Source organism: Patagioenas fasciata, chromosome 19 (genome assembly GCF_037038585.1).
Source record: "Patagioenas fasciata isolate bPatFas1 chromosome 19, bPatFas1.hap1, whole genome shotgun sequence".
NCBI lineage: Eukaryota > Metazoa > Chordata > Aves > Columbiformes > Columbidae > Patagioenas > Patagioenas fasciata.
This window is the reverse complement of record NC_092538.1, coordinates 8,156,848-8,184,502: the sequence shown is the minus strand read 5'-3', so window position 1 is coordinate 8,184,502 and position 27,655 is coordinate 8,156,848. Positions and strand designations below refer to the sequence as shown.

The 27,655-nt window shown below is 47.8% G+C and overlaps 2 protein-coding genes and 2 long non-coding RNA genes across 15 annotated transcripts in view; 2 read left to right on the top strand and 2 right to left on the bottom strand.

The window, feature by feature from the left end:
- Positions 1–17,589, bottom strand: part of TPST1 (tyrosylprotein sulfotransferase 1) — a 37,462-nt gene extending 19,873 nt beyond the window's left edge. For 2 of the 9 annotated variants that reach the window (XM_065852809.2, XM_071817137.1), the window contains exon 1: positions 17,293–17,589. The gene's annotated coding sequence lies outside the window, so the exon portion shown is untranslated. The other 7 variants (XM_071817134.1, XM_071817133.1, XM_065852807.2 and 4 more) reach the window with 7 other exon arrangements.
- LOC139829490 (uncharacterized) lies at positions 5,779–8,099 on the top strand. Its single transcript, XR_011741979.1, has 2 exons — positions 5,779–6,151; positions 6,865–8,099. It is a non-coding gene; the product is annotated as an uncharacterized lncRNA (long non-coding RNA).
- Positions 17,590–20,278: 2,689 nt separating the features above from the next.
- The window catches only part of LOC136109861 (uncharacterized), a 13,838-nt gene continuing 6,461 nt past the window's right edge, over positions 20,279–27,655 (top strand). The window contains exon 1 of one of the 2 annotated variants that reach the window (XR_011741874.1): positions 20,279–20,763. This is a non-coding gene — a long non-coding RNA (uncharacterized lncRNA). The remainder of the gene's footprint in view (positions 20,764–27,655) is intronic. The other variant, XR_010652554.2, reaches the window with a different exon arrangement.
- The window catches only part of CRCP (CGRP receptor component), a 24,504-nt gene continuing 21,152 nt past the window's right edge, over positions 24,304–27,655 (bottom strand). For all 3 annotated transcript variants that reach the window (XM_065852815.2, XM_065852816.2, XM_065852818.2), the window contains exon 6: positions 24,304–25,560. In XM_065852815.2, coding sequence (XP_065708887.1) covers positions 25,417–25,560 — 144 coding nt within the window. In that variant the 3' untranslated portion in view covers positions 24,304–25,416. The remainder of the gene's footprint in view (positions 25,561–27,655) is intronic.

The following is a 27,655-nucleotide window of genomic DNA, read 5'->3' as shown; positions in this document are numbered from 1 at the left end:
ACAACTACTGTCTACATGGAAGTTCTCTGGTGCACTTTCACAACATATTTGAAAGAATTCCACCACTGAATAGATACTGTTTAACTTTATGGTCAAGCAAAGACATCATTTATATGGGACTCTGCAAATTAAAAAAAACAATCATTAAGACACCACTGTTCTTTACTAAGTGAGATTTTACAGAAAAACAAACAAAAACAACAACACCAAAAAATGACCTCTCTGAGCCAGAGTCACCCAGATAAAACAAACGAACAAGACACCCCCCACAAATCACGTCAGAAGTCATGGAAGAATTTAACTATTAGAATAACTTTGGCTAGCTGAATAAACCATAGCAGCATCCTGCTCATTGTCACATTTTCACATAACTACATTATCTCCTGTTTTGCTTGAAATCCTCTATTTCCTTCACAGGATACGAGGTTGTGCCACCACACAGGCAGAGCACGGAACTCCCACTTAGCACCAGAGCAGAGGCAGAAGGTAGGAAGGGAATTCCTCACGCAGGCATCCGTCACACTGTTTGTTCTCTTGCAGTGCATCTGAGAGCCAGCACCGTGAAAGAATGGCTCATTCCTTCCCACTAACAAAGCTTACCCCAATCAACACTCATCACAATACAACACTCGAAGTTGAACTTGTTAGTCTTGGTTACCAAAATTAAACTAGAATCATAACTTAAGGATTAACTCACTTCTTCTTATATGAAGTGCCCAAGTAGCTCTCCCACACTCTCTTGCCAGAACACCGCTCTGATCATCAATTCATCCTTCCTAACAAGCTTCATTCTATTTACATACCTCTTTCCTTGCTGAAGGGCTGGCTTTAACTGTACCTTCAATATTTGGACATTAAAAGAAACAAAGTCCCAGAAATTTAAGTGGAGGTTATCTGAGCAGTGCTCAAAAAGGGAAAAAATAGTGCAGTCAACACCTCCCATAGCACCAAAAAAAATCAGAAAGTCTCTCTTGAATTCAGCATGCACACCTAACCTCCAATTTGGGAAGAGGAAACTGTTCCACTTAAAACTAGCAAATAGTGCTCAGAGCCTCTTTAAATGCTTTAGATACAGTAAAGATTAATTAAAGTCAGTGCTTGTTTGAGAGAGGAGTTAACAGAAACAGTATTTTGCCACAGAGCACACAAGACCTGCAAATATTTACACTTGATACAATCCCTAACATTATTCAGTTTGAGTAAATGCCAGAAAACTCATTTGCTTAAAAAAAAAAAAAAAATTAAAAAATCAGAAGAAGGCCTGTTGCCTGAAGGCTGAAATCCTTGATTCCCAGGTTGGGTAAAGCAGAGTAATGACTCAAGCCCAGCACCATTCCAGCTGTGATTGAAAATAGTGCTGCAGTCTGTGAGTAGGCTTCCTAAATTGCTCTAAGTATTGACCCCTCATGTACAAAAACAAAGATCCATCCACGTGATCAGAACACCCACACCAGTCAACCACAAATACTTTCATTTCATGCGGTAATGTTTTTGGCAAGTCCTAAGATGCCAAAGGCTGCAAGACCATAAAGAACCAGTATTAAGCTGTTCTACTACCTCCTGTACAGTTGGGTTTTTTTGCCTGGAGCATACGACTGCTATAACCTGTGGCAAGACCAGTGCTTTTTATGTCAGGAAACCAACAGAGGAGCAGTCAGAAATAGCATCTCTCAGCAAACTAATCTGTTCTACAAGGCAGCAAACTCCCTTCTGTGCCTGAAGTTCCATACAAAGCTCTTTGGGGCAAGTATGACATATGGGAGTTCGCGCCCTTCTAGCGGCTCGCAAACAAAGCCCACCTGCTCCCTCCCCTACATGAGGAAGCGCTCTGGGTCACATCTGTCAACGTGGAGGATTATTACAAGTCATTAATGTTCTGCTGTTAACAGTAAGTAAATCGATGGTGCTTAAAAATCTCAGCAAGGCAATCAGCAATCCCTTGTCAGTGTTTAAGTAGGGCTTTGAAAAACGGTGGTGTTTTTAACCCCTGTGACCCCAGGAGAGCAAATTGCCACTCCCCCTAAAAACACAGACAACTCCTCATAGAAAACCAAAAACCTAAAAACTGAAAAACCCCAAACCAGCAAAAAAACCCCCAAAACAAATGCAGCTCTCCTCCCCCACCCCCGACAACACAGTCATAAGTTGAGGAAGTTGAAGATGACTACAACGGTGGAGAGAGGCCTTTAGCAGCAATGCTTTCAAAGGACAGACTAAAACAAATTACTAGAAAAATTTAAACGTAACTCAAAGAAAAAAAAAAATAGTTAGGATCTACATGTTTCAGTACAAGAAAATGCAGCTAAGCAGAAGTGTACATAACTGAATTTTATTCCCAGAAAAGTCAGACCTATGAGTCAGCCACAAGAAGATGTTTGCAAAGCAAAATGAGTGCTTTGTTTCCTTCTTCTGCGCACACTAGTTCTCTCTCCCTCCCCCTACATGCAGTAGGTCAAGCCCTTTTTTCCTCAAGTTCATCCAAAAAATGTTGAAGATTTTCAGCTTAGTCGAGAGGCAGTAATTCATTTGTATTTTATGTCAGAACAGTTTAGGTTTTGTTGTTTCCTGCCAGAGGAAAAAAAGATGATCCATTACCACCCAGTAATAAGCAATCCTCTACGCTCTAGAGCTCAGACTCTCACTGTGGAAACCAGAAAAGAGATGATACCTCCCTTCTCATGTTCAACCAAGCGGCTTCTTCCAAGGCTAAATTAACAGGACACCACCACTGACATTATCCATCTCAAAAGAAAAAAAACAAAACACAACAAACACCACACACACAAAACCACCAACCCACATATATACTGAAGCATTTTCCAGTGATTAGCTTGTTCTCTGCTTCCATCTCTTGAACTTCTGACTCAGATCCTGATAACTGGATCTCTTTCGAAGTAAAGCAAGTATAGTAGCACTGCTGAGATTTTTGTGGAGTGTATCTTGTTCCTGCATCTGCCCAAGTGTTCAGTGTTTGACCTCAGCGCTTCTGGAGGGAGGATCACACTGAGCTCTGTGTTAAGAGGCCATCGGGCTTCCTTCTCAAAAACCTGCGCTGGAAAGCCAGAGCAAGACAGAGGTGAGGGGAAGAACACAAGACTTTGTACTACTGAAGAGCTGTCTTTCCCCTCACACTCTTTTTACAGTTTACCCTCATGTCCTCCTACCAGTTCCTATGATTTTCTTTTCCTCCTTAAGTCTACTCAATCCTTTAGTCTCTGGGGCTGTGACAGCCCCCAGAAAGCTTTATGCAGTAAGCTCCAAAACACAGACAGCAGAAAGAGAAGATTGAGACATGCTGCCTTTCAGATGCACAACCACAGTCTGACTGCTAAACCCAAAGCTTGTGGTATATACATCTGCAGAGGAAATTCATTTTACAGTGGCAAGGCAGCCAAGTTAAATGGGAAAAAAACCTGAACTGCTATCCATTGTCACTCTCTTCTCTGCTCTTGACTGTAGAAGGAAAATTTAAAATGCTGCTAGGACTTAAAGAAGCAAATGGCAACCATACCAGTATCTTCCTTGCCTCTTCTTGCACCTTCACTTTTCCTCTGTAAAAATAAATACTGGAAAGGCAGCAGACACTGAGAATCCTCAAGAATCATCATCAAAACAAAATACATTTAGAAAACTGGAAGCAATGTATTTCTTAGAGGAAGTTCCATATTAAGTTAATCAAACAGTCCAAGTAAGAAGTCCTTGCATACGATGTTAGTCTTTCAGCATTCCTAAATGAAAGCTAAATAAAGGAATTCCATAAAACCTTTCCTTCAATGAACTGGTTTGTTCCTGGTCATTTGTGTTTGTTCACCACAAAGAAGATTGCATAGGAAAGCCAACAGTTACATGATAATGGTATAGCACGGCACCAGGGAACATGACTGAAATATTCACAATATACCACTTCAAGAAGCTATCCAAACTGTCACAGGCTCATTGAGGAGATTGTTCCAAAAATCATTTACGTATTCGGGAAGCATTTTTATGCCTTCAAAGTGGCATTTTCACAATCAGCTTAATGATCTCCCCACAGATCAGGTATCACGTATTATTACCAGTCACGCAACAGAATCATAAAGAGGAATGTCAAAGTACAGCACAAGCAAGCGTTTAAACCCCAAGCAAAATACTCAGCAAAGCTAGAAAGAAACATCAAGAAGCCTTGAGTACCAAGTCCATCTTCAGATTTTCAAGCCATCATGGCTGTCAAGCCCTGGAGCTCTTTTCTCTAGATTTCTACCCCCATTAGTTATACAGTAAAAAAAGGGTGAGAAAATAGAATGAGCAATTTTTATTCACCTCCACAGAGAAATAAGCAGTAAGTCACCTGGTGGAAAGCATGTGGGATAAAAGACAGTCAACTAGACCTGGTGACACCTGCTTTCATGTAGAGCAGCATGACAAGGAGAATAACAGGACAAAGCTGGGCAAAATTGAGCGTATGGGAATGCAGATGTGTGAACATCGTTCCCTTACAGTTCACACTGTAGGAACTATAGGAACGTTGTTCACACATTTGCAATCCCTTGAACCTTTTTTTTTTTTAATTTAAAGCTCTGAAAAATTGTAAATGCTAAATTAACCTTCACAGCCACAGACCACTGCTGAATGCAAAGATTCCACTGCAGGCAACTATGTAATAATTCCACTATTTCTAATACAAGCAGGTTACAACGAATAAAAAAAATTAGAAACAAGATGTGCTCATGATTACACATTTCCCCCATGTAATCAATAGGTAAAAGATGAAACAAGCTGTACCATTTCCTTTTACCAGTTAACCCCGCACTCCCCAAAAAACATCTTTCTTTATAATCCTCCACTACACTAGACAGATAGATATCAGCACTCCGTTATACAATAACATACTTCAAAGAATCAAACTCCTTAATAACACTATAAAGATACAGACCTACAAAAATCTGCATGGCACGTTCAGAATAACACATCGCTTTTCGCAGCAATACCACCAGCAGAACCGCTTCCAGCTAAGAGACATATTAAGTCTCCTGCTATAAAACCATTGCTAAAATGCTTACACATACCATGATTATTATACGTTGTGTTTGCACATAGAAATACTCTTTTTATGGACCTCCCCTGTTCCACCGTGGGTATTTACAGCGGGGCAGCCCCCGCAGCCAAGCTCCCCCGACACATCCCGGAGCCAGCGCTGGGAGCCCCGGGCAGCTCAGCCCGCACGGAAACTTTCGGATTTACCCGCCTCGGATCCGCCTCGCACCCCGAGCCGGCCCCGCCGCGCATCCTCGGCCGTTCCCGGCTGCGATGCCCGTAGAACCGAGCGCCCCGTACAGCCGAGTGCCCCGGCCCGGCACCCCCCGCCCGCAACGGCGCCCGAGGGGCTCAGACACCGAACAGCCGCCTCAGGCCGCGGCCGCCCCCCAGCCCGGCCGACAAAGGCAACGGCTGTGGCAGCACCGGAGCCGGCCCAGCGCCGGGCGGGGCGGGGCAGGGCGGAGCGCGACGGCCGCCGCCGGGGCTGCGCGGGCGGTGAGGGGGGGAACGGCCACTCCCCGGGCCCGCTACACCCGCCCCGCCTTTCACCTCAGGTGCGCGGCGGGAAGCGGCTCCTCACCTGCGCTGCCACCGCCCCCGCGCCGCGGCGGCCGCTGCCAGGGCCGGGCTGGAGCCGCGCAGCAGCAGCACCGCTGCCCGTTCTCCGCTGCGACTCCCCGCGGGCACCATCGCAGTGGGTGGCGACCGGGACCGGGACCGGGACCGGGACCGGGACCGGCTGCGCCGCCGCCGCTACCTCCCCTCAGCCGCGCGGCGGCGGCTGCCATGGAAATCACAGCTACGCCCTGATTGGTCGCGGGCCTCGATGTGTCGCGGGACGCGGTTGGGCAGACACTGGAAATTGACAGCTAAGGGGGCGGGCCCAGGCGGCGGGGCCGGGCCCGTTAACCCCTGCGGGCGCGGCGGGCCCGACGGGAAACATCTGGAGCGCACAGCTGGAGCGGCCGGGCGCACATGGCGGGGGGGGAGAAGAGGGAAGCTGCCACGTGAGCATCTGGATGAGCCCATGTGCGCCGACGTCTGGACAGCTGTGCCAGACAGATGTTAATGGCTTGGAACATCTGGATTTAATCGCAGATCACTCCCCAAGAACCTGCCACCATTGCTTGGAAAGGTAAAGGCATGACCTGTAAGAATATTTTAACAAGAAAAGGCTTGAACTATAAGAATATTTTAACAAGAAAACTCTTTACCAAATGCCACCTGCTGGCTTAAGTTTCAGAGGTCGGTCTTGCAGGTGAAACCATCCAAAACACACAGTCCCCTTGCCTGGGGCAAATGGGTTTTAAGTGCAGTGCTGCAACTGTCTGATAAATTTTGAAAAGCTATATTTAAACATTTTAATAGGCGTGAGGTACTGGCAGCGCAGGATAATGGGTAATGCTGTCTGGCTCAGAGCTCAGGTGGCTGCTGGTGTCACACACCTGTTCTGCGGCAGTGGCAAAGCACAAGCCATGTGTCCAACACGTGTGCAACTGTGCAAACATCTGGAACAGCATCAGGCTGAGCACAAGCTCAAGCCTGAGCTGTCTGACAGCACATCCCACAACTCCTCTGGCCCATAGCTGAGTGAAGCGGCCAGGCAAGGACTGAGGATGATTTACACCAGCTTTTGTCCCTGGAGGCAGAGCTACTACAAGCTCAGTCCACGAGGAGACTCACATCTATAGGTTAAGGCACCTCTGACCTCAGGCCATCCAACTGCTTCCTTCTCAGTGCAGGTTTTATCCCTAAAGAGCAGGGAAAAAAGGTTGAATTTGACTTGTTAACACAGTGATGCATAAAGACTGAATCAAACCAAAAACCGTATTTCTTCTGTATGTACAGGAGCTCTGGCCCAGCTGCCACCACCGTATGCAGACAAACAGCCCATGGAAATGTCAGCGCTGCTGCAGGGTCATATTGAAAGGAACGATTCTATGGGATATTCCCCAAGTTTGTGTTGTTTGCCAAATAGGGAAAAAAAAAAAGCCAATGGATTGAACATGATGCAAACCCAAAATCCAGGCTGGGAAAAGCCACCTTTGCACTGAGCAGTGATGCTCGACAGACAGTTCTTGCTCATCCCTGACCTGTGCCCTCTGCTTCCCAACCCCTCCTGCATCCGGGACGTCCCCTCTGCTGTCACTGCAGCACGGGGCTGGCAGGTAACGGGAGCCACCTCTGATTTGGTGCCACCAGGACCAGTGAGGGCTCAGCTGGCAACAGCACCAGCAGCAAGTCCTTGGTATAAAAAGGATGGGAACCACCTTGTTGGATGGTAGGATGGAACATCCCCTTTTAATCCCAAAAGCCCTCAAGTCAGGTCTGACTCACCCTCCTGTCGCCCGGAGAGACGGAACCAATCCCGCGTGGCTGGGGAGATAAACCAGCTGGGCTTTGCCGTCATCCAGCCCCATGGGGCACGCAGCAGCGGTGCCTGAGCTGACAGCGATACCGTCAGGATGCAGGAATTAATCACAGCCCATTACCTCGTTTCCATAGCCCTTGCAAAGCGCATGTCATAAAACTTTTACCAGCCTGTCAGGACACGGTTTCCACCGGCACCGATGAGCCGGCGCTCGCTGCCAGCACTGCCCAGATAGCCGATCAGGATGAGCGCTCGTTCTGCCTCTCCTATTCTCCAAAGTGATGGAGAAGCATCACTATTGAGTGGGGCGAACACGGTGCAGCGGGCAGCTCATGCACGTTTTATTTGCTAAGAAAATTAAGCTAAGGCAGCCATGTGAGCAGATACATAATGTTCAGGGCAGTGGCAAGTATTTTCATGGTGGGAAAAGCTTTGCCCTATAAGGACTGAGTTTTAAGCATACCTAATGCCTGTAAGGCTTTCAGATGTGCCCAGGGAGCTGCTGGAGTGCAGAGAAACCAGCAGCTCCTTTTAGGTGGTAAAATTCCTTTCAAATTTCTTTTCTCTGACAGCTATTGACTGTCAATAAATCAAAAATAAATGTCATATGCTCTCGAATGCATCTGGATTTGAACTAACGATTTAAAGATGAAACAGCCTGTATCCTGTTTCCAGTAAGTTTGCCTCAATCCATTAAACAGCACTTTTCAGATTGCTTTATTGGTTTTTCTTTTATGGCTTTAACTGTGACTCACACAGATTGTCCCTTTTAAAAGCTTCCAATCTGTGGCAATCAAACAGTGCCTCCAGGGGGGAAAAAATGCTGTTCTCCAAGGGAAAAGCTGCTGTACAATGCAGCCGGAGCTACTGTACATAGCGGCTGCCCCATGCTGGGCCCTTCTTTAATCAGTGCTTGTCTGGGAGCTGCGGATCAAATAACCCATCAAATATTGCATCACTCAAAGTCTCGGTAGAGACAGAGCTTAACTCTCAGCCGTGAAGTTGCTGTTGCCGTGGATAAACACTATGAGAAGTGAGAGCACTTAATTGCTCAGCATTTCACAGTTGTATTTTCTGTAACTCTGGATGGCCAGAATTTGCTCCATTTTCTACCTTAAAGCTGGGAAATAATTCCTCCTCACTGGGGGTTCAGTGATGCTACTTAGAAGCCTACATTAATATTTTTTTAACCTGTTATTTCCAAATGTGAGCCATAACATAAACCAAACTTTTCCTCCAAACCACTGCTATGGCAGAGACCAAGCTGGACCTCATTGCCTGGAGGGACTAAGACCCCTTCATGCGTTGGGTCGGGGTACATCAGTGGTCCAGGACACGCTGGAGGAGCCAGGAGCCGCCTGCACAGCCTCAGGGGACACAAATGGTCACATATCCAGCAGCAGAGACAGGTCGTGCTGATTTACCTTGTACCAAGCAGCATCTTTCCTACCACATCACACAAGCTGCTGGGCCAGCACACGAGCAAGCAAAGTGCCCAGCACATCGCCCTGACCTCTGTGAGCTGCAGGTCTGGTACATTCAGGGACAAAAATGGGTCTTTATTTTTAATTCCCTCCCTGGACTTCCAATACAATGCTTTCCTGACACCAGCTCCACTCCAAAAGCAGTCCCAAATACAATTCGAGTGTGGTCTTCAAAAGCAACAGAGAGCTTGCTAGTCCAGATATCCTGGCCCTCATCCAGGACTATTTTACCTTAATTCCACCTTCTCAATCCGAAGAATGTAAAGAATTTCCCTCTGGCTGTGCCCAGCTCATTCTGCAGCCCAGAGCGAGGAGAGCTGTGCTTGCTGGCTTAGGCATGTTCTCGCTAGAACTGTTAAATATTATTCTTTTTCCTCGAATGCCTCGGCAGTGATTGCACAACCGCCTATTCGCTGGCCGTCTCGCACAGGGAGGATCTCTCCTGCACTGAGAGGCAGACGGAGGAGGGTTGGTGCTTGCAGCTTTGATCCCAACTCGGCTTTTCTGCCTCGAAAAATATTCCCACTACCTCTCCTAAAGAAAGGAACTGAGAGAACAGAGGAACTTGGAGGGTGCTGATATGATAAAGCACAAAGCAACCGGGTTGGATTTCAGCATCTGGGAAATTCATTTGGCCTTTAGGTAGAAGTAATTCTGAAATCCCAAGCACCGAGCAGCCCCGCTTAAGGTTTAAGTGCTTAGTTGGCTTTGTGTCAAAGACAAGCTTAAGTCAATCCTGTTATCCCTGCCTTTATGAATACCAACAAACTGCCCTCTGACCAGGGGAAAAAGGATGGACTTAACACCTGATGACAAAATGATCTGCGGGCAGTCAAACCAACACAGACCTCAAGCCCTGGGGCAGTGTCCATCTGTGCATCCCCGGCCTCTGAGGTGCCATAATTTATCTTGGGCTGAGGGTTATTCCAGAGCCCAGATGCAGAGAGGGGATGGGAATAACCCACTCATGGATGCAAATCACAGCAGGACAGGGAGCGATGGGGACAGTTGGCACCCAGCACCGCAAATGGATCCCAGGAAGTGCAGACTGATCCAAAAAAACAACCCAGCCTGGATGTTCAGGGAAGACTTACGATGCCCAGAGGAGAATATCCAAGGACTGTGTTCATGAGCCTCTGAGTTTAGGGAAAACAGGCCCCACAGGACATTAAGCTGATGACATTCCCCTGCGTCCCCTCACAGCAGGAGAATAAGCTGTTTCTGCTGAATAGATGTTTCTGCACCCAGAATCTTGCCTCGCACTTACCGCAGTCTGTCTTATGAGCAGAGCGAACCTGTCAGCTGCGAACCCAGCGAGGACGCTGTTTAACTTGGAAGGATGCTAATGTCTCTCTCCGCGTCTCCCAGAGGCACACTCATTTTTATTGCTTTTCCCTGCTACTGATATTATTTTGCTGGCCCGGCTGCCTCGTGTATCGATCGTGTCAGCGGTGAAAAGTCTGCGCTTGGCAGTGCAGAATTTACCCCGGGGGATGCGGGAGCAGATGTGGCGCAAGCACCGATGGGCTGGGGCACCCTGGGCATTCTCAATAGCCGCCTAATTTGTATTTCATAGCCAAAGCCAGCAAAATCAAGCTGTGGGAATCACTGTGGGACCAGAAAGGTGCCATTCTCACTGTTTGCCAGCAAAAATCCTCAGCTGCCAGCCCAGGGATGCACCTAACCTGCATGCACAGCATCATCCTTGTGCATAACCCGAAAGCATCGCTCCTCTACCCCGGCTTTGCCCCAGGTTCACAGGGGATGATCCTCCAGGTCTCACATGGCTCAGGCTCGTGGGATCATAGAACACCAGGTGGGAAGGGACCACAAGGATCATCTGGTCCAACCTTTCTTGGCAAAAGCACGTTCTGGACAAGCTGGCCCAGCATCCCATCCAGCTGAATCTTCCATGTGTTCAACGCTGGGGAATCCACCATTTCCCTGGGGAGATTATTCCAATGGCTGATTGTTCTCACTGTGAAAAGTTTCCCTCTTGCGTCCAAGTTTTCTTCTTGTGTCCAAATTGGGGGTTAATCCCCATGCCCTCCCTGTTAGCACAGCCTGGTCACTCCTCTCTAACGGTAGAGGAAAGTTCTCCCATGGCTGCAAGGTGAGCTGCTGTGGCTTTGTTTGGGGTCTCTTTCCTCACCCTTATTCCAGTTCCTCCACCTGCTTAAGATATAAATACTTGGTTATTGCTTAGAGAAGGATGTGCTAACACATTTAATTGGGAAGGATCTTTAGGAAGTAGATGCCATCCTTTAAATGCCAGAATCTCTAGTGAATCTTCTTAACAATCCTGCAGATCTCCAGGCCCTAAAGTTCTTGTTTGGCTGCTAATAAAGCGGACCCTGGAAAGCAGTGCTTTGTGATAAACAGCTCTGTATTCCCCCGTCTCTGTCTGATCTCGTGTCTGCTGCTTTATAAATGTGACAGCCGAGAACTGATCTTTCCACGTGCCTGGAGAAATAACTACAGACTAGGAATATCCCCGCGCGGTCCTCGTCCCTGCTCTCACAGGCAAGGCGTTTTAGGCATCATACGTATTTATTTCATTGGGAGATTTTTTCCCCAGCTGTAGGAGCCTCCGGAGGTGCACAGTCCTTGGGTTTTTCCAGCCGGTAGGCAGTTCCAGCCATCCAAGAAATACAGAAGGAGCTGTTTTTCCAGTCAGAAAGCAGGAGTGAATACCCTCCCCTTTTACTTTTATAGGCATCTTCCCGTGTTCTTGGCTTGCAGACAGCTGCCTATGTGGCACAACAGACGTGCACAGGCAGAGCGCTCATCGCCAGCACGGGAACATCCGAGAACGAGCCATTGCCTAATTCCTTCTTCTCCTTTAGGTTTCCCTAAAAAAATAAAATAAACTCCCCCTGATATCACAGAGACTGGCTAAGCTGGGTCTGGTTTTCACAAACCAGTGAGGAGCGATGCTCAGAGCCCCCTGTATCTGCACAGCCCGACCTCGGCACGGTTCTCCATCACATTCATAGAATCATAGAATCAGAGAATCATAGAATGTTAGGGATTGGAAGGGCCCTGGAAAGCTCATCCAGTGCAATCCCCCCATGGAGCAGGAACACCCAGCTGAGGTTCCACAGGAACGTGTCCAGGCGGGTTTGAATGTCTGCAGAGAAGGAGACTCCACAACCTCCCTGGGCAGCCTGGGCCAGGCTCTGCCACCCTCACCAGGAAGAAGTTTCTTCTCAAGTTTAAGTGGAACCTCTTATGTTCCAGTTTGAACCCATTACCCCTGGTCCTATCATTGGTTGTCACTGAGAAGAGCCTGGCTCCATCCTCCTGACACTCACCCTTTAGATATCTGTGAACATTAATGAGGTCACCCCTCAGTCTCCTCTTCTCCAGCTCCAGAGCCCCAGCTCCCTCAGCCTTTCCTCACATGGGAGATGCTCCACTCCCTTCAGCATCTTTGTTGCCCTGCGCTGGACTCTCTGCAGCAGTTCCCTGTCCTTCTGGAACTGAGGGGCCACAACTGGACACAATATTCCAGGTGTGGTCTCACCAGGGCAGAGCAGAGGGGCAGGAGAACCTCTCTGACCTACTGACCACCCCCTTCTAATCCACCCCAGGTACCATTGGCCTTCCTGGCCACAAGGGCCCAGTGCTGGCTCATGGTCACCCTGCTGTCCCCAGGACCCCCAGGTCCCTTTCCCCTACACTGCTCTCTAACAGGTCATTCCCCAACTTACACTGGAACCTGGGGTTGTTCCTACTCAGATGCAAGACTCTACACTTGCCCTTGTTATATTTCATTCAATTTGTCCCTGCCCAACTCTCCAGCCTGTCCAGGTCTCTGGATGGCAGCACAGCTTCCAGTGTCACCACTCCTCCCAGCTTGGGCTTTCCTGGGCATCTGCCTGGGACATCAGGGCTGGCAGCACAGCAACGCCAACAGGACAGGGATAAGTCTTGTGGGACTTGTCCCGTGAAGTTTAAATGCCGCAAAGTACCCAGTGGCTTGCAGGATTAAGTCCGCTCATGTGGCGGCCACTTAATGAGCTAAATATCCATTAGCTTATTTATAAAGCCGGGGATACAAGAAATGATCTCATCTGTGTCTGGAAAACAGCACAGGGAGGTGAAAGAGCAATGCACGAACACCAGCATTCAAAGACAAAACGAAAAACCCCTCAGGCCAAAGACACAGAGCCCTGCTTGCATCAGATCAAAGGTTTCCAAACCACCCAGTTGTGATGGTGACAATGAGACACCAGTGACACCGCCGGTGGGATGAGTTTCTCCGGAGCAGGACGGCCAGCACAGCTGGTCCTGCAGAACTTGGCTCTTGCGATCGCAGCAGTTTTGAAAGCAAAAATATCCCCATTGTCTAAACACGTTGGCATCTCTCACGCACGAGGCGCGGGTGTTTTGAAAGCGGCGACTGTACAACGGGTGCGAGCGGGTCCGTCACTCGTCCCTGCGTCAGCTGCCAGCTTGCAAGCAGCTATAGAAGTGTAAATGCTTTTAAAATCACCTAAAGCTCTGAAGGAACACCGTTAATGCTGCCAATGAAATCATACACAGCGCAGCCCTTGTCTTTGAGTTGCTTACAAGTGGTGTCAAAATTCACACTACTAAAGGTGAGACAAGACAGAATTTAAATCCCATCTCCACCATGGCTTTTTGTTCCAGACTTGCAGTATTTTCACCATCCTCTGCCTCCTTTACGGTTGAGCTTGATTTGTCAGCTAAAAGGAACTGAATTTAAACCTTAATTCCCCCTCCAGAGGCGCTGCCGTGTGGCCCCATCGCTTTCTGCTCAACATGGGCAACTGTTGGTTCGGCCGCTGCGGTTTGGCACCTTTCCTGGGGGAAGGGCAAATAATAAATAACAATAAATAAATAACAATAAATAATAAACAAAATCCCATTGCTTTTGGGGACAGGCTCCTTTGCTGGATCCAGCACACTACCCTAGTGGTGTTTTTTCCCCACTTTGCAGCAGCTGAACAGCTCAGCCTGCGGTGTTGCTTGAAAACCCTTGTTTTACACTGGTTTATTTATTCCCAAGGTTGTATCTTCAGGTCTTGAGCGAGGCAACGTTGTGAAACGGGTGAAGCCTGAGCCCCTGGGCCAAAGTCTGGAAGAACGGTAAATAGGGGAAGGAGGAGCAGGACCTTCAGGAGCTCCCTCTTCTTGTTTGGTTTCCATCAATCATTTATTTTTACGGTGGCCTTTTGAAACAGAACGCGGCCTCTAATGCTTTCTATGAGCTCGTGGAGACGCTGCTGGGTTTGCTACAGGGAGGGGAATGGCCCTAATTGAAAATAGAGGAGGTACGTTCGTTAGAGAGGTGATGGGAGCGGTGGGACCCAACTGGGAACCCGAGGGTGTGAAGACATTTGAAACCTGCGCCCAACAAAAAATGGCCTGTATGAAACTACAAATTAACTGTAGACAAGCGACGAAATCCAGACCTCCTTGCTCCCTGTCCTCTGCACTAACCACCGGATAACGTCCCCCTCAACCATAAAACAGATGTTAAATTAAAAAAGCAGCACGGAGAATAATAAAACACAGCAAAGAAATCATCTACCAAGCTTCTGTGCCTTTATGCGAAAAACCTGGGGCACAATAAGAAACAGTCTCTTTTCTTTTTTCTTAAGAAAAGCAAAATTGCACCAGCAGAGGCAAACAATAAACCCATCTTCCTGCAATAGCGCTTTTAAATCAACGGAAGAGAGCAGCCATCAATACTCTGGTTTTCCAGACTGCGATGGGGAGAGAGGGAACAGGAACAGCAAAATCAGGAGCGCTCGGCCCATCCTGCATCCAACACCCCCCACACGGCTTCTCCGTCATTTCCTCACACACACACACACAGAGATGATTAACAGCAAATGCTAAATGCCTCCAGCTATTGCCATAGGAACCTGCTGAATTCTGTAGGTGTCACCCCTGACATTAACCTCTGCATGTTCTCCTACATCCTATCCTATAGGAATATCCCATTTCTTGTTTTCCTGAGGAAAAACGAAACTTTCTCTGCCAGAAGCAGAGCAGAAGGGGCAGAACTCCCGGCCAACGTGCTGCTGACGCTTGTAAAATGAAATAAGAAACCTTCTTCACTCATGTGGCCGGCGAGAAGCTTTTACCCTTAGATCAGGGCTTTCCATTCCAAATACTTTGGGTTCCTTTGGAAAGAAATCCCAGCCTGGCTCCGCAGACGGCCTCTGCCTAACCCAGGGTGGATGGAAAACAGTTGGTTTAATTTTTTTGGTGGGTATATCCCAGCTCATTGCACAGACTTGATGAGAGCCAGCAATGATGGCAGCAAACCACTGGGGATACAGATCTGCAATGTAGCCCCTTAAATCAGCCGTGTCCATATGAAAAACCTCCCCACACCAACCTAGGGTGAAAGGCAGATCCACCCTCCCCACTGGCCACGGTAAAGCACCAACCCGCAGCTGCTGGCACCAGCAATACATGGTCCTGTTTATCTGCAGAGCCCTCATGAACTACCCTGTGCAAGGACGTGAGACATTAATCCTAAAATGCATTTATTTCTATAGATAGATATAGATATAGATATAGATATAGATATAGATATAGATATAGATATAGATATAGATATAGATATATAGATTAGATATAGATATAGATATAGATAGATATATACATATAGATATAGCTATATAGATATAGATATAGATATATAGATAGATATAGATATAGATATAGATATAGATATAGATATAGATATAGATATAGATAGATATAGATATAGATATAGATATAGATATAGATATAGATATAGATATAGATATAGGTATAGATATAGATATAGATATAGATATAGATATAGATATATAGATATAGAATGCACACACGTGTACTGGAACAGGCCCCCTGGGGAAATGGTCACAGCACCAAACCTGTCAGAGTTCAAGGAGCATCTGGACGATGCTCTCAGTCATATGGTTTAGCTTCAGGTAGTCCTGCGAGGCGCGGGGAGTTGGACTCGATGATCCTCATGGATCCCTTCCAACTTGAGATATTCTATGATTCTACATACATATATATGAGAATTTCTGCCCTGGTCGGTGTTTTCGGTGGGGTGGCCCTGGCTGGCTGCTGGGCGCCCACCCAGCCGCTCTCTCCCTCCCCTTAACAGCACAGGGGAGACGATAAGTTGAGAAAAAAGAGCTTGTGGGTCAAAATAAAGACAGGAGACACCTCATGGCCACCAAACCACCGCTCTGGCGGCTGCAGGAACACCCAGCCATGGTTTGAATGTCCAAAATCATCCAACAAGTGCTTTTCACCAGCATCAATGCAATGGGACACAAGCAAGGCAGCTCCGCTATTTCTCCTCCAGTGACTAAGAAAATGTGACTATGCGATCAACCCTCATGAATGCGTTTGGGGAAGGCTGCCAGTGCCTGCATTTGATTTTTTGCCTAAACTCCAGCCAGCGTAACGTAACATCAGCTTGGAAGCCATAAAACATGAGACAAACAATGTAAACCAATGCGACCAGCAAAATTTAACAGGAAACAGGCTGTGCTCTTTATTTTCTAGATGGGAGAGCAGCTGGCCGGCGCAGCCACCATTACCTCTGAAAGTCCTCGCACCCATTTGCTTATTTGCAAGCAGGTCAAAGGGAGCTGAAAGTTGATTTCATGTAACGTGGGGTTTGGTATAAATCAACTGTATACGACTTAACGTTGGACAAAAGACAGAAAAGTCACAAAGAGAGAGATTAAATACCATTAGGCTAAAAGACTGGAGAAAAAGCAAGTAGCAGGATGAAACTACTGTATGGAGATGCTGGGATTTATTGCTTATCTAAGGACTGACAGCAAGGGGAATGGCGCGCGTCGCCACAGGAGTGAATGTCTGTGCCATGGAGCTACAAATAACTCCACTTAATGCCTCTTTGGGGTATTTTAAGGCAGGGAACAAGGCTGGCAGAGAGCTCGGTGTCACCTCTCTCTGCAGCAGATACGTTCTCACCATGGTCAGGGCTGTGCTGGAGGGTCTCAGCCGTGCTCATCAGTCCCAAAATGACACCAGGGATAAAGTCGGAACGTGGTGCTGGGAAGGCTGGGAGCCAAGCGCTGAGCCATCAGGGCCAGCTCACGAAGTGCCCAGCCGATATCATCCCTTTCACAGGCTGATCAAAGTCCACTAAAAATCCATTTCCATTCATTTTCTCCCCTTATAGAGCTGCTGCAAAACCCCGGCGGCAGCGCCCACTCAGTGCTGCGTGTTCCAGCAGGATTACACCGTGATAACGTCACCAACACCTTCACATTGCCAAAACCGCCACCCCAAAGGAGTTGTCACCAAAACCAGCCACTGCCCCAGGTGCCACCCACCTTGTGGCAGAGCATCCCGATCGCCCCCAGCCCGAGCGACGCAGCCCCGACTCACAGCACTGCCGAATTTCACCTTTTGAGTCTCAAACGGGTGATTCTGGTTCCCATGGGCAGCGCCGAGTGGCTCCGGGCAGACCCCGTCCTTCCCACCGCAGCCACCAACCACAAACAGATCACCAGTGTTTGGAGACAGGATCACCAATATTTGGAGATGGGATCACCAATGTTTGGAGATGGGATCACCAATATTTGGAGAAGGGCTCAGCCTGTTGCTGGAGCCTGATTTCAGGCAGATCGGGAGGATCTCCGCACGTCGAGAGGCGGCTCAGGACACGCATCGGGTCCTCGGTGATCTCTCCCCACCAGCTGCTATTTCTTCCCCACCCGCTTTTATAGGAGCCTGGTGGCTCCCATTGGCTCGAGCCACGCTTATTCTAGTGACTACTATGACCCATTTAAATTGCGTTAAATTATTTCTCAGTTCATTGTCCTGCAGAGATTAGTTACATATAAGCATATTTTAATGATTAACTATTGGGCTCTGCTGAGGCCCCAGCAGAAAAATGCAGAATCCGCAGCCTCCTGCCGTCCCTCCCTCCCTCCCCTCCCGCCAGCTCCCCACTTCATCACCACACTCACAATATTGATGATTGTCTTCAGAGCCGCCGCTCCTGGCCTGATCCAACCAGCTCGGCTGGCACCGGAGGGACGGCTCCAGCTCCGAGAGCAGAGAAAAGGGCTGGGAAGAGCTCAAAACGAAGCAGCAACTTCTGGAAGTTAAATCATGAATAAGCAGCGTTTGTAGGGTCAAACACAGGTTTTGGAGTGAATCACAGGCTTCCTTGGTGCGCTGTGCACTAGAGATGAGCTGGAGCCTGCAGTCAGACCTCAGTCTCTGTTGATGTGATGGAGCACAACAAGATGCTGGTGAAGTGAGCTGGGCCAGCCAGGGTCAGTGCAGAACCACGGATGCCACCTGTGATGCCCTGGGCAGTTCTTCCTACACACACTGAGAGTCAGGGCAATTTGGGGCTGGATTCACCTTTTGAGCCACTCCAAGTATTTGTGCACAAGGAAAATACATCAGAAAGCAGCAACCGCGTATCCTTACATGCACAGAGCCCTGTCTGAGCACCCCCTGCTCCTGCACCCACATCCACAGGGCAAAGCACGTCACTCTGTGCAATAAAGCTGAATGGGATAAATTGTGTTTTGCCGGAATAATATTAGACACTTGCACACTGCTCATCACTGCGTGGGGATGAGTTACGCACTGACACCAAAAGCACTGCAGGGTTGGGGGGAATGTCCCTGTCACCGGCTTGTGCTGGACCCCGGGAGCTCTGTGTATCACCACGACCCGCAGCTGGTTTGATGAATTAACCACAACTTCTGCTATAAAGTCATCACAAGCCTTGCCAAATGCCACATCGGTTTCCTCCCAGAAAAGGCAAATTCAAGTCTTCATCTTTCCCTGCAATATTAAAACAGGAGAGCGATCGTGAACCAAGCCCGTGGCCACCCCAGCAGCTGGGTGGAAGCCCCTGTGGCCACTCTCCGCCAGTTTTTTGGAGCAAGAGGAGCATTCTGGGGCCATTTCCACCCCAAGTGGTGCTTGAGCCACCTCCTCCGGTTTCTTCAACCGCTGGGGTCCCAGTGACACATGGACAGGGGGTCCCGTCCCCTCGGTGCAGCCCCACAGGGCTGGGAAAGAGGCAACTTTGTGCTGAACCCACGCCTGGGGCAGGACGTCGCACAGGAAAAGGGAAAATGTTTAAATTGGCCCGAAGCGGCCCATTTCCACCCCCAGCCGCTCACGGAGGCTGCAGCGTGGGCAGCTGGCAGCAACAGCATTCGGGGAGTTTTATATGGGCTTTGAAGGAGCAAACCTGCTGGGAAGGGGCGGCTGGAGCCCGTTGGGTTCCGTGGGTGGTTTTTGCGCTTCCTTTTCCCTCCAGCCCTGCCTGGCCATGGCATCTTCTAAGGAAATCGGTGAATAATACAAAAGGGAAAAGAAGACACTTTGTGAATGAATTTGAAGAGTATATATATAAAAAAGTAACCATTTCTTAACATGATACAGCAGCAGCTTTACGTTTTCTGCTGCGGCGGTGAGGCCGGGAAGGGGCTGGTCCAGAGCCGGCCTGGGATGGGGAAACAGACTCAGCCAAGTGCCTGAGATGGTGAACCCGGTGTGGCAGCTTCTCCCATGGGACAAGGGACACCGAGTATCTGATGCACTGGGATGGGGACAAGGAAGCCACTTGCAGAGGCGTCAAGGTGCTTATCCCGCACATTTCCCCCAAACCCCACCTGTTTTGTGTGTACCCACAACATTTCAGAGCTCACCATGCATCGCTATTCCCTAACAGCCAGATAACTGAACACATCTAATTAACAAAACCCAGCAATTTGAATCAGGCACCGAGAGCTCAGCCCAACGCGAGGGCAGACACTTGAACCAGAACTGCTGATCAAACGCCCCAAGTTCATCCTGGCTGATTTCTTCCCTCCTCGATGGGCAGCATAAGGAGCAAAAAACCCAAAGGTCCTTTTAAGACTCGGCAAAAATCTCTCCAGTCCAACAGAGTGCTTTTTTTAAAGCCTTTAGCAAGCCTCCAGGGGTGAACTTTCACTATATATAAATATATACATACATAAAGTGTTGGAGAGCTAGGAGAGCACACCTCCCCCTGCTCTCCGCTGAGCTGGATCATTTCAACAACTCAGACTTTCTATTTTTGGATGGCTTTTTCCCCGACGGCATCTGGTCTGTAACAAAAGGGATTTGCTCCCCTGAACTGACATCGCGCCACGCAGGAGCCCCAGGGACCCACAGACGAGGCCGGGGAGCCGGGCTGGCTCTGCACCCCCGGACAGCCCTGGGCTTGGTGCGGACGAGCAAAGGGCGAGGGGTTGGGGTGAAGGGGGTGGTTTATCCCGGAGTTGTCCCCAGGGTGGCACAGGGGGTGAGGACAGGCCGAGCTTTCCCTACAGACGGGGACAGCTCTGGTTTAATCTCAGGTTTAACGTGTCTTTCTCCATCCCTGATGCTCTGCGGACCCCACACCCAATCTCCAGGGGAACAGGTTGGGTTAATGGAGGCATCACCTGCTCAGGGGATGGGCTGACACCCTCCAGCACCCCGACCCCACCATGGAAGCCTCTGTGCTAGCAAAGCTCTGGGTAAAGCAAATATTTACCTTTAATTTCAGGGGAGGGCTGCAGGGTCAGAGACCGAGGTTGGGACAGAGCCCAGCGAGAAGCTGCTCCTCCGGCGGCTCCTCACCGTGAGCACGGCAGGAGCTGCACCCAACGCGTGCTTTATTTCTGTAGCTTTTAAGAGGAAAAATCCAGCCAGTGCATGAAGAGCAAGCCCAGCAGGAGGAATCACCCTTCTGCAGAAACATACAGGTACCAGGTCACCAATGTGCTGCAGCAGCCCAGCGCTGACCAGAGTGATGGGGAAGGTGCCCGGTTACTCGTTTCCCGCTGGGACTGATGGTTTGAGCTCATCCCCATCCCCTCCACGCTGATATCCCAGGTGAGAGCCCCAATCCACAGCCCCGCTGCTGCCCCAGCTCCCATCAGATGTCACCGTCCTGCAGCCACGTCTGGCTGGGAAGCAATGGGGCATCTGTGCCCACGCTGTCCTGCTGTCCCTAGAGAGACCAGCGGGGGGGATTTTTTGGGGTGAGAGATGGAGAACTTCACGAAACAGCTGGGTTTGGTGGTTTTTTCTGTGTTTTTTTTTAACCAAACAATGGAGTTTCTGCCTGGCCCCATAAAAGCAAAGCGCCGGGAGCTTCCTGCCAGCTTTCCTCCCGCAGCTCGGCAGGGCACCGAGCGGGAGCCCGGCGGGGCCGAGCACGAATTGCACACAGCCTGGTAGAAAGAGAACAAAGGGTGGGATGCGCAAACACGGGCTTAAAACCCCAGCGGCACGGTGAGCGCTTGTGCTCAGCACCAAAGCCTGGCCAAGGTGACCAAAGCCATCACTGCCACACCAGCGGCCACCAGCACCAGCTGGGAACAGCCCGGTCCCCATTCAAGGGAAATGTATAATAAACCACAATATTCAGCAGCTCCGCAGAGCCGTGCTGCAGCCGGACCTGGGGGGCTGTGCAGATATGCACCGTCGGCACCGTTTTGCAGGTGGCCATGAGAAAAAGCCCCAATGGCAAGTCTGGCTGCAGGAAAAATGAAGCACAAATGGGGATTGCAGTGCCAGGCATCCCCGGTGCTCCCGCGAAGTGTTTTTATAAACACTAAAGTTAATATAATAAAGAACCTTAATGCGGAGGGAAAATAATTCAAGCAACATATGCAGGGCGACTCTCGCTCGTGGCAAAGTTTTCGGGGCTTAACAAATGTTTCCCAAGCGCTCGCTGCATTTGAGTTGTGCTTTGGCCAGAGCTCTGATTTTCTCAGCTCAAGCGTTTCTTTTTGCTCAATAAAAACTTTGGAGCAGGGTTTCTTTCTGTGGGAACAGAAAATATGTTCTCTGTCAACGTCTCCGGCAGCTCCAACTCAAACAACGCTGCCATCGGCTCCCTCGGGGACAGCGGCTGGACCCCAAACTGCACCTCCGGGCAGCCCCTTGGAAAGGGGGTTTCGTGACCTTCCTCTCTCTGGGAAGGACACAAAACCATCACTTGTGGTTTTAAAGGCTGTTTTGGGCTTCTTTAGAGAAGAACCCCGTGGGGGTTGGTTGCATCCAAGCTGCTGTTGAAATATTTTAAAGAGCTTTAACGTCCCAAGCTGCGTTCTAGTTAAATTTCTCTATTTCTTCTAAGGTATGACAGTTTCAGAAACATGTCTGGTTCAATCATTCTTCAGGGGTCTTCTAGGACCACAGCAGCCAGACATCGACCTCTGACGCTGTATCATGATGTGGCTGGTTCATTATTTTAGGGCTTGACGTAAATCAGCCCGGTTTGGGTGACTTCAAAGCAATAGCTTGTCTATGCCCGCAGGGATTTTAGTAAGGAAAACGTTCTGTACAGAACTGTTTATGACAGGACCTCCTTAAAAACATTTGTATAAACACTTTCAAACTTCGAGGCATCCCGTAGATGTTATTTAACCCTTCCAGCACACCCACACCTTAGGCTTGAAAGCCATTTCCATGTAGTACCTTGAAGCTGTTTGAAGACAAGACGCGATTCAGAAGAAACCCTTGCCTAAAAGAAAACCTGCTTCAAGAGAAAACCAAAAACTCCACACTTTCGGAGCTTTCAGTTTGCTTTTTCTAATTAAGACTACACATCTTTACCCAGTAAATACACCATGCAAAGAAAACGCATTTTGCTCTCTGTAAGAAAAGGAGAGCTAGTTGAATTCTGCAGTTCGTGGGCAACAGTCGCACCCCCACCAAAGCTGCTCCGCTCGTCCAGAGGGATTTCCTGGATCTCCCATGAAATTCCTGCACAGATCTCTGTTCCCAGTGCATCTGCTTCCCTTTCCCAGCACCAGCGCACAGCCAGGTAGGAGCAGCCACTGCTTCTCCTCCCATAAAACAAAGCTGCTTGCTAACAAAACCGCTCCGGCGAGGACTGCCAAGCAATGCAAAGGAAAGCTCGCCGTCTTGGGCTTGAATTGATGAAAAGAGAAACACCAGGTATTTTAAAGTATCCAAAGAGCAGAGGAATCCTGGCGGCTCGTTGCCCCTTTCTCCCAGAGCCCAAGAGCTGCCGTGAGCAGCACCATCAACCCGCCAAGACCCAAACACGCGATACAGAATAAAAGTGAGGAACGCCTAAGAAATGAGAAAGCTAAAACTAATACGCGCTTCTTAAATATTCAGAAAGTGTCAAGGACGCTGCCCTTTTTGTCTCAAAATCACCAATCAAGCTTTTCAGCGCCCAACACACACGTACTGTTCATGGCCAAAGGCCATGTCTTGGTGCCATCTTGTCTCCTCCACGAGAACAAGCAGAATACGCTGTGTTCGGTAACAGACTTGGGAGACCAGCAGATCTTTTCTGTCATACATACGACACCAGGAAAATGGTATCACACCAGGAAGACAACATTTGCTTTCCACCAACCAGTTTTAGTTTGCGAAGAGCAGACCCGAGAGCAAACACCACAACACGAACAAACCAGAGCAATTCCTCACCTGCATGAGCATGGACAGTGGGTTTTAAAGAGATTCTTGACGCAACGCAGATGTCATAATCCCGGCTCCCTTCAAATGTTACTCAGCATATCACTTTTAGGGAGATTATAGTTTGCATATCTTGAGGCTGAACAAGCTATTAATGCATTTGTACAACTTTAATACATGTATCCATCTGGAATTGATTTTTATAAAAAGGTTAAATACAACAGCAAGGGAAGGGGTTCTTGTATCTTGTACAGTTCGCATACAACAGGAGACAAAATGGATGTTGGCAAAAATCCACTGCGATAACAAATCGGCAATTCCCAAGATGGAACATCCAGCTTCAGAGATCTGTTAAAATATCCTTGCTGGCTAAAGACACTTGCGATCTGCTTCCATCTGCTTTTCATAAGTTTAGAACTGGCTTCAGTGACTTAATTATAGAAGAAGACAGATAAAAATGTAAACACTCGTAGCCCAAGGCCACAGCGCGTCAAACAACATCAATGACTGTGAAGAGCACAAGCGCTCATTTTAAAACTAACGTCATTCAGTGATATGATCTACTTATCTCTTGTTGCACATTTAGAGAGAAAGAGATTTACTGATGGATCAAAAACCACCAAGGACTCTCCTCCTCTAATACTACACTTACCCAGCCAACACCCACCTTTACTCTCCAGCCTTGCAGCGCATTTAATCCAAGATAAATTATCTTTAAGGGGCAACAAATATACTTTCCAATAATTTCCTTTCCTCTCCACACATCAAAGAAGCCTAAAATACCATGGAAATGCTTATCACAAATCCCCCAGACACTGGAAGTTATCACTCCCTTTCATATACGCCACAACTAAAGCTCAGAAAGGATAAATTTTTTGCATAAACACACAAAACTATGTGAGAAGTGGAGGAAAAAAGTCAGATACTGTGATTCAAGGTCTTGTATCTTGTCCATAAGCCACAAAACTCCCAGGATGTACTTCGAGCTTTATTTCTATTCCCAGTATGTTATAATAATTATAAAAGAATGGTCTGCAGTCACAGTATAAAACCAGTGCCATGTGTACCTCATGATTTTATGTATATATACACAAAAGATTTATTAAGATCATTGATGCTTTCAACATTAAATACTTGATCCTGAACTCCTTAACCAGGCAAAAGCTCAGCACACAGAACAATCTGCTGCCTCCAGGACCGATTCTCAGTCTTTTAAAGCAGATCAGGACTCCAGTGCTGACTCATTCATTTATTCCACGGTCGACAGCATGTTCACAGGACTGATCTGCCTACATATAAATACTGGAACAAATGTTCTAGGGAAAATATACACCCCACACCTACATTTTCTTCTGTTTGTGTTACTAAGAGCCTTGCCATTCCAGTCCAGAGCATCAGCTGCTGCAAACTGCTCCAACTCAGCTGATTTCAGTGGCAATATGTTGATTTAGCTGATGATCTGGATCTGTATTAAGTACGGATTGTCAGACACCCTGAGAACAGTTACTCGACCCCCAGATCCTCCCACTTCCATGATGCCAACAACCCACGAGAAACTGTCTGGCTGGATCCCGAGCAGTTTCTTGTACAATATTCTATGTCCTGATCCCCTAAACCAGCCCTTTTCACACATGGCTCCACAAGCCGCCTTTGTACTGCAGACTGTGTTCTGAAAACCAGTTGGGCAATTCAAAAGCATATGAAAGAAATTATTATTATAGCACTGCTGTGATAATTAAAACCTTGCCAGTTGTATATAAGCCTATTCAAATGTACAGCTGTTATATGGGTAGTGGAAAAAATACAAAAGCTTCAGCTTCTGTGACCCATTTCTCAGACTGCTGCATTATGAACTTGGTTACTACCATCCCCATTTAGGACAAAATGCCAAAACAATAGTGTCCTTTTCCGTGCTTTCTTGTGAACAATTGTTTCCCTCATCACCTCCAAGTAATAAAAATTGTAACATATTTTACAAGGATCTCCAATACCAGATTAAACTGGTATCAAGTAAAACAAAACAAAACAGAAAAATAATAGCGGATTCTTCTCTGCTGAAACTGCTGCCAGCTGTGGTCCAGATGCCTCCTACGCTTGGTCACCTTTGTCTTCTGTTGCCATTTCTGAGTCTCTCTGCTGTTCCTCCGGATCCCCTGGCAGAATGCTGGTGACCGTCTGGAGTAGCGACTCGATCTGCTCTTCCGTCAGTCTTTCCTCGCTTTCTTCCACCATCTGCAGGTCAAAAACAAACCCATGTAATCATTAAACCCACACTTCCTTCCTCAGCTCCAAACAGGACTCAATTAATCACGAAATACTCATTTCAATGGATGCAAGGCATCATGTGAGCTCATTACAAAAGCATTTTACAAAGGGGAATTCTTGCAATACTTAAAAAAATATATAAGAGATCCATTGTTAACCATGACAATTGGCACTCTAGAATGAGATGCTGCTTTCTTTACAACAAGGAGAACACCACGCTTGGCACAGGATTTCCTCCCTGCTTTCTCCTACAGCCTCTCTCAACCTCCAACTTGAGCCAGGCTTTTCATTAAGCTCCTGCACAGACCTGCTTTCCAGAGCTATGTCCCTAAGTTCCTGTGCTTTCAGGTGAGAACTGAAATAACAAAACCCGAAAGTGGTTACCTGAACCTCTCTATCTTATCCAGCACCCAGAGCAGAAGTAATCAGGCCATAAAAGAAAGCACCTAATCCCACAGCAGCCATATGTTAGTGGAATTAACTTAGATTGTGACATTCCTGAATATAAAGGCATGTAAAAGCTCTGAGCAACACAAAACCTGCTGTCACGCATTAACAATAAAATTCTGTACGATTAATTAGGGACCTGCTCTCACTGTGGAGCTGTGGGAACTCTTCTATCACTGCTCCCATAAAAACAACTGCCCTAATTTATAGGCAGCTGTTAAAAGGAAAAGCTTGTCAGAGCGCTGGAAAAGCAAGTCAAATGAACTCTTCGAACGCAAATGAAACCAATTAGGATTGCGGGGTTTGAGATTTTCTTTTTTATCCAAAGTCCTTTAAAACGTCCTTTGAAGAGCAGTGATTTATATTAATTATGGTTGCAAGTCAACACAGGTTTAATCAGTTCTAGCTATCAATTGTCAGCGATTCAGATGCATCTTCTATGCTTCTATATGGTATATTGAATTAACTTTCTTTTTCTCCTTCAATGTCCTACGAGCCCTCTTTGCACAATCCGATCATCTTTCATCAGCCATTACCCACAGATCCTTGACGAGAGGAAAGCGAGCACGCTCGCATCCACTCATGTAGCAAACGGCAGACAGTGAACATCCATTTGCACATGACAGTTTCTGGGGACCGTCCCGATCAAAGGACGATATTCTCTGCAGCGTGACTTTCCAAATGCACTCAGCTCAACAACTACCGTGGGACCTTGGCTCAAAAATCAGCCCTGGCTCTCATTACCACCTGCTGTACCAGTTAAAATACACTAAAAATCCTCCCAACGTTACCCTTCTGTGTCAGTAACTGCTGCAGCTGCTGAAGTGGGATCAGATAATTGTCTTCTGGACTCCATTTCAGAGGTGACCACCTCAGCGGCTTGACCAGCGTCCCTTGGAGCATCAACATCATACAACGCAGCACATATACAGCGCATACGTACCCTCTTTGCTGCCAATAGTGCTGACAAAGCCATTACTCTACAGATGACCTACACTATTAAGTTTTGTAGCGCATTATCAGCCTGGTTTTTGGACTTGATTTTAGTGTTATTAATTACTGTTACATTGAACCTTAGAGGTGACAGCCCCACAGCAGGAGGAACCGTACAAGGAAAAAGCCTCTGTCCTTTGGACAGGCAATATCGCCCGGGGCAGAATGATTTATCTCCCAGTGGCCAACACCTCTGGCATTTGTTACCATCCTGCTGCTCTTCGATCTTCAGGAAAATGGCACCTTGCCTGGTTTAGGTTTGATTTATTGGATCACATGAAGCCTGCCTCTCTTCTCCATTTACATTTTATCCCTCGTCCTTTTGTCTCCAACCACCTTCTCCTTTAGGTACCTCCTTAAAGTAGCCAGAGTTAAACAGAAGGATTTGATCAGAAATTGAACACATAAAAGAGAGTGATTTCTGATTTCTAGATCAGCATCAACTCTTCTCAACTTCTGCGTTTAAGGCAGAATATACTTATGCGAGTGTCTAACACTCCTTACGTGCTCCTGAGTGCCGAATGAGCAAAGCCCCAGCCCCCAGTATGAACCATCACAGTGATGTGGTTTGTGCTGGCCGAATGCAGGAGCCTGCGGGACAGACAAACTGCAGATACCCCTC